Below are 12098 nucleotides of genomic sequence, written 5' to 3' on the forward strand. Positions count from 1 at the left end.
AAATCTCAGAGAACACCAAGCAGGATAAATGCCCTCCCAAAAAAGCTACACCTAGGCATATCATATTCAAACATTAGAAAACCAATGATAAAGAAAAATCTTGAAAGAAGCCAGAGGGGAAAATATACCTATCTATAGAGGAGCAAAGATAAAAATTGCATCTGACTTCATTTCAGAAACCATGCAAGCAAGTAGAGAGTGGAGTGAAATATTTAAAGTACTGAGAGAGGGGCACCTGGGGGGCTCAGTTGGTTAAGTGTCTGACTCTTGATTTCATCTCAGGTCATCATAGTTCGTGGGTTCGAGCCCACATTGGGCTCTGCACTGACAGCATGGAATCTGTTTGGGATTCTGTCTCCCTCTCTCTCTCTCTGTCCCTACCCCTCTTGCTCTCTGTCTCTCTCAAAATGAAGCTCAAATGGATAAACATTAAAAAAAAAAACAACAAAAAGGAAAAAGAAAAAAAATAAAGCACTGAAAGAAAAAAACACCAACCTAGAATTCTGTACCTGTGAAATTATCCTTCAAAAGTAAAAGGGAAATAAAGACTTTCTTAGACAAAATAAATACATAAATAAATAATAGAAAAGGGAAATTCTTCCCTTGCAAGAAATGTTAAAAGAAGTTCTTCAGAGAGAAGAAAAATGATAGAGGCCAGATACTCTGGTCTACATAAAGAAAAGAAAAGCATCAGAGAAAGAATAAGTGAAGGTAAAATAAAACTTTGTTTTTCTTATTTTTAATTGATCTAACGATTGTTTAAAATAATAGCTACAATATGTTCAGTTATGTGTGTTTATGTATATATGCATATGCATGCTTATGTATAAGTGAAATGAATAATGCAAGGGATGGAGAGAGGAATTGGGAAATATTTTGTTATTATAAGGCTCTTGCAATGCCTGTGAAAAAGTATAGGGTTATTTAAAACTGGATTTGGATTAGTTGTAAATGTATATTGCAAACTCTAGGCAACCACTAAAGAAAAAAATAGAGGAGAGGAAATGGAATTATATAAAATATTCAGTTAGGGGCACCTGGGTGGCTCAGTTGGTTAAGTGTCTGACATTAGCTCAGGTCATGATCTCACGGTTTGTGGGTTCAAGCCCCGCGTCGGGCTCTGTGCTGACACCTAGAGCCTGGAGCCTGGTTTGGACTCTCTCTCTCTCTCTCTCTCTCTCTCTCTGTCTCTCTGTCTCTCTCTGTTCCTGTCTTGTTCCTGCTCTCTCTCTCTCTCTCTCTCTCAAAAGTAAATGTTAAAAAATTAAAAAAAAAAAAAAAAGAAAAGAAAATATGGTTAAAACCAAAATATGGTTAAAACCATAAAAGGAGGAAAAAGTGGAAGGAAAAATAGGAACAAAGAATAAGGGCAACAAATAAAATCCAGTAACAAAGATGGTACATATTAGTACACAATATCAATAATCACTTTAAATACCAATTGGCTAAATACACTATTTAAAAGACAAAGATTGTTGGGGCACCTGGGTGACTCAGTTGGTTACGAGTCTGACTTTTGGTTTCAGCTCAAGTCATGATCTCACAGTTTGTGGGTTCGAGCCCCACATTGGGCTCTGCACTGACAGTACTCGGAGGCTGCTTGGGATATTCTCGCTCTCTCTCTTTCTCTACCTCTCTCTGCCTCTCTCCTCTGCTCATGCATGCACTTTCAGTCTCTCTCTCTCAAAATAAATAAACTTAAAAAAAATTTTTTTTAATTGTCAAAGTGGATCAAAAAATAAGACTCAACTATATGTCATCAAAAAGCAACCCATTTTAAATACAAAAAGACCCATATAGATGAAAAACAAATGTATGGAGAAAGATAAACCATCCTAACACTAAATAAAAGAAAGCAGGAATAGCTATATTAATTTCAGATAGGACAGACTTCAGAGCAAGGAAATTTATCAGGGATAAAGAGGGGCATTACATAATGATAAAGGGGCCAATTATCCAGGATATAATAATTCATAATTTGTATGTTCTTTTTAAAAAATTTTTTCCTAATGTTTATTAATTTTTGAGAGAGAGAAACAGAGTGTGAGCAGGGGAGGGAGAGAGAGAGAGGGAGTCACAGAAACTGAAGCAGGCTTCAGGCTCTGAGCTGTCAGCACCGAACCCATCAACCCAACATAGGGCTCAAACACACAAACTGAAATCATGACCTGAGCCAAAGTCACACGCTTAACCGACTGAGCCACCCAGGCACCCCCATAATGTGTATGTTCTCTTTTTTTTTAATAAAAAAAATTTTTTTTTAATGTTTAGTTATTTTTGAGACAGAGACAGAGCATGAACAGGGGAGGGTCAGAGAGAGAGGGAGACACAGAATCTGAAACAGCCTCCAGGCTCTGAGCTGTCAGCACAGAGCCTGATGTGGGGCTTGAACTCATGGACCACCAGATCATGACCTGAGCCGAAGTTGGACGCCTAACCAACTGAGCCACCCAGGTGCCCCCATAATGTGTATGTTCTTAACAAGAAAACATTAAGGGGCATCTGGGTGGCTCAGTTGGTTGTTTCCAACTTTGGCTTAGGTCATGATCTCACATTATGGGTTTGAGCCCCAAGTCGGGCTTTGTGCTGACAATGAAGAGCCTGCTTCAGATTCTCTGTCTCCCTCTCTCTCTCTTCCTTCCTGACACACTCTCTCTCTCAAAAATAAATAAATATATTTTTTTAAAGGGCGGGGGAGGGGGGTGCCTGGGTGTTTCAGTCTATTTGGTTAAGCATCTGACTTCAGCTCAGGTCATGATCTCATGGGGCTCTCTGCATCGGGCTGTCTGCTGTCAGCCCAGAGCCCACTTCAGATCCTCTGCCTCCCTCTCTCTCTGCTCCTCTCCTACTCCCTCTCTCTCAAAAATAAATAAACATAAATAAATAAATAAATAAATAGAAAACATCAAAATATGTGAAGAAAAACTAATAGAACTGGAAGGAGAAATAGATAAATCTGCTCCAAGTATATAAAAAATGGACAAATCCATCAGGCTGACCTAAGGACATAGTTGAACTCAATATCACCATGTTGATCATATTGGATATAGTTGACATCCATCAACTGCTTCACAAAGCAACAGCAGAATACATATTCTTCTCAAGTTTACATGGTAAATTCACCAAGATAGACCTCATTCTGGGCCATAAAACACACCTTAACAAATTTAAAAGAATAGAAATTAGTGGAAAAGCTTTCTCCTTAAAGTCAGGAACAAGACAAAGATGTCCACTCTAACCACTTTTCTTCAAATAGTACTGGAAGTCCTCACCATAGCCATCAGAAAACAGAAAGAAATAAAAGCCATCCAAATGGGTAAGGAAGAAGTAAAACTTTCACTATTTGCAGATGACATTATACTATATTAGAAAACCCAAAAGTCTTGACAAAGAACTACTAGAACTGATAAATGAATTCAATAAAGTCACAGGATACAAAATCAATGTACAGAAATCTGTTGCATTTCTATACACCAATAATGAAGCAGCAGAAAGAGAAATTAAGAAAATAATCCCATTAAAGTGCACCAAAACCAACAGAATACCTATGAATAAACTTAACCAAAGAGGTGAAATGTCTCCAACTCTGTCCAAGGGAAACTGTATTCTATCTACTACAGTTGAGTATCTGCTTCAGTTGGTAGGTTGTCCATAATGGGAATGGTTGCATGTAGGTTATTATATAAGATATCACTACTTATCAAGTTAATCTAATTAATTTACTTGCTCTGAACCATGATGAAAAAGTAACTCAAAGATTATAATTTACCTATGTTAGTCATTTTTTTTAAAGTTTATTTATTTATTTTAGAGAAAGACAGGGAGAGAGGGGCAGAGAGAGAATCCCAAGCAGGCTCCACACTGTCAGTGTAGAGCTAATGCGGGGCTCAAACTCATGAACTGTGAGATCATGACCTGAGCCAAAATCAAGAGTTGGATACTCAACCGACTGAGCCATCCGGATGCCCTGATCTATGTCATTATTTCTTTGAGGTGATAATCCTCTGACTGATTTACATAAGTAGTCCAATTGTCTTGGCAGATATAATTTTCATTGTTAATTAATTTAGTAACATTCTAAGGTTATATAGGTGAAGTGAACTGAGACTCTTAACCCTGTTATCAGAAGAGAAACTATTTGAGTACAGGACCACCTGGTAGATTAGAGAGGGCCATTTCAGTTCATGAGTATGCCTTGGTGAAAATAAAGTGAAACTTTACTAAAGTAGAATAGGAAGGATAGAAAGGGAGGTTAGAAATGAGAGCCATACCACTCAACATCAAATTACAGGAAGAACTGCTAATTATGGACCCCAACAGAAAAATCTTAAATTGTAAAGAATCACCAATTACAGTCCCCAATGGGGAAAGAGGTACATTGCATCTTCTACAAGAAATCAACTACCCCTGCAACTCAGCCAATGAGAAATTGTCATCATGAAGACCCCATGCTTTTGTCCAATCAACCTGCATTCAGAACATTCCTTCCCATCTTCTTCCTGCTTCTCCATAAAATAATATTCCTCTCCTTTGTTTGTTGAACTTACCTATGGTTTTGCCATATTTTGCATGTTCTGCATTGCAATTCTCTATTATTCCTGGATAAAGACATTTTTACTGGATTTGCTTTTAAGGTTAACACATTTTGTCATGAAAATTAGGCCAGAAATATGATTTTAGAATAGCAAGGCCATGTTGTTTCAGAAGGTGACTAAGTAACAATTTTACTAAGGAAATATGTTCTTCAGGTGACAAATGTGTTGGCCTTGAGGTCTGCCTGAAGAAAAAGTGGCTATAGCTTCACTGGTGGAGACACCTAAGTGTTGATAAAAGACTCATTCATAAAACCAAAGCTTATCCCCACTCCAGGGAGCTACCAGAAGTCTCAGCACAGGAAGACTTTTGGCATCTAGCTGACACTAGATGCCATCTAAATGCAGAATTTGGGGGGCACCTGGGTGGCTCAGGTCATGTGATCTCATGGTTTCGGGTTCAAGCCCCGTGTCAGGCTCTGTGCTGACAGCTCAGAGCCTTGAGCCTGCTTTGGATTCTGTGTTTCCCTCTCTCTCTGTCCTTCCCCTGCTCGTGCTCTGTTTCTCTCGGTCTCTCAAAAATAAATAATAAAAAAAAAAAATTGAAAAAATTAAAAAAGAAAAAATAAATGCAGAATTTGGCAGACTCAAGAAGGGACATGGAATAATAGACATATAGTGAAATAGATAATTTATTCCTTTTATTTTATAGTCTGCAAATATTTATTGGGTGTCTCTTGTGTATAAGACACTATTCAAGGGCCTGAAAGTATATAGCAGTGAATAAACTCCCCGTGTTCATAGTGCTCCCATTTTACTAGGGGGAACTCACAATAGACAAATTATATGTCAGCTGTTAAGTGCTACAGTGAAAAATAGAGAAAGGAAGGGAAAAAAGGACGCTATTTTCTAAAAGAAGGTGAGGGGATGCTTTACTGATGTCTTAGTATGTTTGGGCTGCTATAACAAAATACCACAGACAGTAGATTACAATTTCTTTCTTCCTTTTCTTCTTTTCTTTTTCTTTCTTTCTTCCTCTTTTTCTCTTTCTTTTCTTTCTTTCTTCCTTTCCTCATTTCCCCCCTTCCTTCCTTCTTCTTTCCTTCCTTCCTCCTTTCCTCCATTCCTTCTTTGTTTCCTTCCTTCCTTCCTTCCTTCCTTCCTTCCTTCCTTCCTTCCTTCCTGCTTTCTTTGTCTATAGGCTGGAAGTCCAAAATAGGGTGATTGTGTGAATGCCATCTTCCAGACTTGTTGTATTCTCACAGAGTTGAAAGCTCACATAGGGAGCTCTGTGAGATCTATTTTATAAGAGTACTAATCCCATTCACTAATGCTCCTCCCTCATGATCTAAGTACTTTCAAAGGCACTGCTTCCTAATACCATCACCTTGGGGGATAGGATATAAATTTTGAAAGGACCCGAACATTCAGACTATAGCAACAGATAAAGTGATTCTTCAGCAGAGGTTTGAAGATTGTGTGTGGACATTTGGGGAAGGAGAATTCCACGTAGAGGGACAGCTTATGTAAAATCCCTGAGAATGGAATATGCTTTGTGAATTTTAGAAGCAGCAAAGAAGCCATTTGTCTGGACTGAAATAAGGGGAGGCCAGAATAGTTGGAGAAGGTAAAGAGGTAAGTGTGGGAGGAAAACACAGGTACTTTCTGGTTGTTTCAAGTGGAATGGGAAACCACTAGAGAGTTTTTAGCAGAGGAGTAACGTCTTATTTCTATGTTAAAAGACCACTTTGCTTACTGTGTTGAGAATAATGCATGGGTAGGGAGAGTGCATAGGCAGAGGCAGGATGACAAACTGGTTATGAGATTATAATAATCTACAAAAGATTTAGTGGTAACTCACATCAGGGTGGTAGTGGTGGTGGTGTAGGAAAATGGTTAGATTCTGGATATATTTTGAAGCTATAACTGAAAAAATTAGATTGAATGTGAAGTATACGGGAAAGATGGCAAAGATACTTCCTAGGTTCTTGGACAGCACACCTGGAAGAATGGAGTTGCTAATTACTAAAATGGCAGATCCCAGAGCAAGAATAATTCCTCTCTGTTTCCTGGAAGTTTTCATATATTTTCACATATGTTCTTCACAACCAAAGAGAGATGCTGAAAAGGCATAATTGGGAAATAACTACTGGAAATTACTCTCAACTTTGCCCTGTTGCAGTGAAAGCAGGTATTAATAGTAAAGGGGGAGCACATAGCTGGCTGAGGCAGAAGAGAATGTAACTTTTAATCTCAGGGTTGTGAGTTCAAGTCCCACATTGGGTCTAGACCTTATTAAAAAAAAAGGCTATTAACAAACAAAACTGTAGAGGAATGGGCATGGCTGTGTTTCAACAAACTTTACAACACTAAAACTTGAATTTCATCTAATTTTCAAATATTACTAAATACTATTCTATTATTTAAATAAAAATTTAAGTTTATTTATTTTGAGAGAGACAGAACGAGAGAGAGAAAGAGAGGGAGAGACAGAGAATCCCAAGCAGGCTCCACGCTGCCAGTGCAGAACGGATGGAGGGCTCAAACCCTCAAAACTGTGAGATCATGACCAGAGCCGAAACCAAGAATTGGAGGCTTAACCAACTGAGCCACCCAGGTGCCCCACTCTTATATTATTTTAAAAATACGTACCAAGTAAGACACTCTGCAAAACCTAAAATATTTACTGTTCACAGTTTGCCAAGTTTTGGTACAGATGAAAAGATGGGACATTAATTAGTTGATAATCTTGGTATGTGGGGTTTCATTATGCTAGTTTACTTTTGTATAGAGTTGACATTTTCCTAATACAAAGTTTTTTAAATGTTTAGGTGTACCAAAGGTGATTTATCTTGTGTCTTCCTTCTCATCCCCTTCCGACAAAAATCTCCTGAAAGTTGTCTATGTCTAGTAAACGCAGCTGTTTGTCTAGTTTTTCTGAAAAAGCAAAAACTCTTCTGAAGCCTTCAGTAGTGTTAAAATAAGCACTTTGTATTGGACATTTCGTGACTGCGGAAGTAGAAAGCACAAGCGAGATTAAGGAAAAGACTTTGTTGTTCTTTTTCAGGGTGTGGGGACAGTTGTCTGTTTTCTTGTTATTATACACTACCAAGACCAATCCCCTTTTTACAGGAAATCAAAACAAAACCCCCTTTAGTGAGCACTCCAGGATTCTCCGCCCTCAAATGAGTCCCGGAAATGACGCCATCAGCCAAAGGCTACCTCTGCCCGGCCCCAGGAGTGGCGGTGTATTAGCGTCAGCACGTCTGTCATCCTACTCGTCCAGCCTGGGAAGACTGACTGGAACGTCCCGGCTGGCGCCAGCCCCCGAATCTTCGGGAGCCCGGTCGACTGCGAATGCGCAGGAATGCTGGGGCGGGGCTTCAAGTCACTCTGCCCCCGGCCTGCGCGACCAATGAATAGCGACTGCCCCGGGGCCGGCTAAATCCCTAGAGGCCGGAGTTATTAGCCGAGAGGATAGCCCCGCCCTTGTTTCCTTCAGGCCCTCGCTCCCCGCCTCGCGCCGTCGTCGCCCCGCCTCCTCTCGCCCGCCTTCCCTGCTGCGAGGTGAGGTGACACGGCTGGGGAAGGGGGCGAGGGAAGTAAGTTAGACGTCGGCCTGGCGGCGTTGGCGTAGCCCCCAACGTGAGCGTGGTGACGGGGAGCGGGTCGTAGCGAAGAAGTGGCCGCGTGGCAGACGTGGGAGGGTCCCCCGTGCGTGGTGGGGAACGCGCTGTAGAGTCTGTGGCGGCTATGAGGGGGCGAGGTCGACCCGGGTGTGTCCCAGTGCGGTCTGCAGGGCGTGGATAGCGGGTCGGAGGATGCGGAGGAGCTCGCACTGCACCATTTCCAAAGCTTCTCTTGGCAGCTTGCACACCTTAGGTTTGCTTCTGTTTCCGTTGTCTGGGTTGCGAGGAGGAAATTTAAAGATCCCTAAAAACACTGGGAAGCTTTCCCGGGGTGTTTACCTTGCCAGTGCGTGCTCCTTTCTTCCTGAGGTAGAGGTAGAGAGGCCAGGTGGGCAGGTTGGCTTTCACCCTGCGAGAATTGTTAAAACAAACAAACCAGGAATTCCTCACCCTCCTCCCCACGCCCTGCCCTGCAACTCAACGACAAACATTCCCTACAAGTCTTAAGCAGACTAGAATATTCTAAGGGATTCTTTGTCTTTGAAATATAGCACTAGTAAGTGTGGCTCTCTTTTTGTTTCTAGAAAATATGAATGGCAACGGTGTTTTGCGGTTTATTATCACTGGACGCATTTTTGGTTATGAGTACTTGTCTCAGGGTCTGCGCTAGAGAATTCTAACTTTATATTGATGTGAAGTATTGTGTTAGCAGTGATGTTTCCCCGAAGCACTACTTTCTGTAAAATCAATCAGTATAAAAGCTTAGCTGGTTGTTTGCAGGAAGTGAAGTAGATAAATCTATAGTTCTGATAAATCTACAGTTTTTATTATGGCCCCTTTTTCTAGCAAACTTTTTGCGTATTTTTGTCTTTCACAGATTTATTTAATCTCCCAACTACCATGATGAAGATAAGTTGGAGTGACTGCTAGAACTGAATTTTATTGATCAGAAGACAGCCCATTTGATTTCACTTATTTTTGTTTTCCCTTCTGCTTTGAGCTTTACTGTAATGGCTGAAAAACTTGGAAAATAAAATGAACATGCTGTTGTCGTGAACATAATTTTTTTTTTTTTGGAGGAAAAATTAAAGTGCCAGAGTGAAAGCCAGAATGGCATCTAGAGAGAGGCTCTTTGAACTTTGGATGCTTTATTGTACAAAGGTAACTGCTTTCCTTTTTATTTCTAAGTTTTAAAGTACTTTGTTGTAAAATTTTGTGACTGGCCTTATCACTTTAATGCATAGTATTACAGTAATGACCCAGAATTTAACAACATGGATTTTTCTATTTTCCACTTTTCCCAGGTTTGAACACATACATGATACTGATACCCTTTTTAAACCTCTAGGGTGTGGTTTTTATTTTTCTTCAGTGATTTTAAGTTATGTAAGTAATATAACCTTAGCAGAAAAATAAAATATTTTTATTTTTGTGTTTTTCTTTTTCTCCCACAAGTAGGGGTAGGATAGAGATATTTTTATGAGAACATTCAGCATTTTTTCCTATAATTAACCTTTTAAATGGTATAAAAAATGTTATTCATTATGTAAAAATGTTATTGATTTGAGGCGGTTACTACAAGCTTACTGATAGTACCTTATGAGTATTGTCTCATTTAATCCTCACAACAATCCTGGGAGGTGGCTATTGTACTTATCCCTTTTTACTGGTAAGAAAATTGATGCAGAAATTAAAGGGGTTGTTGAGAAGCAGAACTGCCTGAGTCAAGTCCCATGTTTTTATCCAGGATGATTCCTTAATATTTTTTATTTTCTCATTCAAAAATAATGTTTTCTGTCTTGGTCTTTATGTGATTTTTTACATGTTAACTTTGATATTAAGGAGAAGGGTACTGAAAAACATGTTTTTCAAGAGAGGAGCTACATTACTGCTTTGAAGATACTGGCAAGGGTCAGAGAAACATCTCTAATTTACTGCTTAAGTTACTTTAAGTCTGTGGTGAAGTTCTCAAGTCTCAGCTTCTGTTTCTGCATTATCCCCCTTCAGACTCCTTTTTTATACTTTCAGCTTTTTAAAGAACAAGTTATTCTTTAACAAATGATCTTAGTTATCTCTAATACTAAATTTTAGAGGTCACCCTGGAATTTTCTTTGACTTCCTGGTTTGGTATTTCTTATAATTAGTGAAGGATATACTTTGAAATGTTTGATACGGATTTTAAAAAAAGCTTTGTAGTCTTGTGTAATTTAATGCCAGAAATGTGTTTTTAAAAATAGACCACTCTTCTAATAAAAAAGGAATTGAATTCACCACTTTTGGAAATAGTCACTAACACGTGTCAGCCAAAAATTAAAATGCATTTTAGTATGAGTGGTAGTTTAAAAATGACTTATTTAAAAATACATCAGACATACTAGATTTTACATTTTCAGAATGACAAAAGTTAAATGCGGTTACATTGTCTTATTCATTACTTTTTTTGTTTCTAGGTGGAGTTAATGTTTTGTCATTGTGCTTATTCAAAAAATGGTATAGGGGTGCTTGGGCTGGCTTAGTCAGTAGAGCATGCTACTTGTGATCCCAGGGTTGTGAGTTCGAGCTCCACGTTGGGTGCAGACATTATTTAAAAATAAAATCTTTTAAAAAAAGAAAAGATAGTATAATTTGTTGGCATACACAGGTTTATCCTTTATAACTTTTAATATAAATATGAATCCTTACTCTTTTATGAAAATGTCTAAGTAAATAATGAAGACCCTTCATGGTCAAATTTTGAAACCTATTTTTGGACAGGAAGATAAATCCCATTTTTATGTTTAAGTTCGTTGTGTACTTATTAAGATTTAAACTTTTTCAGCTTTTTTCAAAAATTGTTATTAAAATAATGATTTTTATGCTTCATTAGTTCATGTTTAAACTTGTAAGCTAGATGACAATTTTCTTTTCTACAAACACTTTGAATTCAAGTAGTTTCCAAACATACCTCATACATATAACACTTTGGCTCCTTGGTGAGGATGATTGCCAGATACCCAGTTGTTCTCCATACTTCCCTCTAGTCTTAGTGCTCGCTCAAGCATATTGCCCTTCTAACCACGGGATTGTTTTTTTCACCTAACTTTTAAACTCTCTTTTTACACCTTTGATGGGCTTTCAGACTACTTCAAGACTCCTCAGATATTCTTTTAGCTCCAACTTAGTCTCTTTCTGGGCTTGCAGGTGTGAGGTCTAGTTTTGGCTCTGCTCCTGTTTTGTTTTGTGACCTTGAGCAAGACTTACCTCTTTGGGTCTCACAGTTTCTCATTTTTCACGTAAGAGTGTGTGTGTACATATGTATGTGTGTGTACAGCGAGAATGCTTGCCTAATTTACCGTTAAGGTTTTCATTTGTTTTTTTTTTTACCTCTGAGGGACATGCATTTATTTTGTTGTCCTTCTTACGGATTGTCATATAGACCTTTTTATTTCATCTTCCTTTTTAAGTTTTTTTAATGGAAGATTTGAAGTGGGCATAGAGAAGATAGTATAGTGAACTCTTTTGTATCTGTCACCCTGCTTCAGTAATTACCACTTCATGTTCAGTAATGTTTCATCTGTAACCTTCCACTACCCCTGAATTATTTAAAAAAAAAATATATATATATATTTTTTTAATGTTTATTTATTTTTGAGACAGAGAAGAGACAGAACATGAATGGGGGAGGGTCAGAGAGAGAGGGAGACACAGAATCCAAAGCAGGCTCCAGGCTCTGAGCTGTCAGCACAGAGTCCGACGCGGGGCTCAAACTCACGGACTGTGAGATCATGACCTGAGCTGAAGTCGGATGCTTAACCGACTGAGCCACCCAGGTGCCCCTATATATATATTTTTTAACATTCGTTTTTGAGAGACAGAGAGAGAGTGTGAGCAGGAGAGAGGCAGAGAAGGAGACACAGAATCCAAAGCAGGCTCCAGGCTCCAGGCTGTAGCACGGAGC

At 38.9% G+C, this 12098-nt stretch overlaps 1 protein-coding gene across 16 annotated transcripts in view; it reads left to right on the plus strand.

The window, feature by feature from the left end:
• The first annotated feature begins 6001 nt into the window (after window positions 1–6001).
• NBEAL1 (neurobeachin like 1) overlaps window positions 6002–12098 on the plus strand; it is a 178289-nt gene continuing 172192 nt past the window's right edge. For 3 of the 16 annotated variants that reach the window (XM_045480825.1, XM_045480811.1, XM_045480822.1), the window contains exons 1-2: window positions 8106–8414; window positions 9039–9322. In XM_045480825.1, coding sequence (XP_045336781.1) covers window positions 9272–9322 — 51 coding nt within the window. In that variant the 5' untranslated portion in view covers window positions 8106–8414; window positions 9039–9271. Of the gene's footprint in view, window positions 6168–7503; window positions 8718–9038; window positions 9323–12098 lie in introns of those variants that run through there. The other 13 variants (XM_045480816.1, XM_045480823.1, XM_045480827.1 and 10 more) reach the window with 13 other exon arrangements.

Source organism: Leopardus geoffroyi, chromosome C1 (genome assembly GCF_018350155.1).
Source record: "Leopardus geoffroyi isolate Oge1 chromosome C1, O.geoffroyi_Oge1_pat1.0, whole genome shotgun sequence".
Lineage (NCBI taxonomy): Eukaryota > Metazoa > Chordata > Mammalia > Carnivora > Felidae > Leopardus > Leopardus geoffroyi.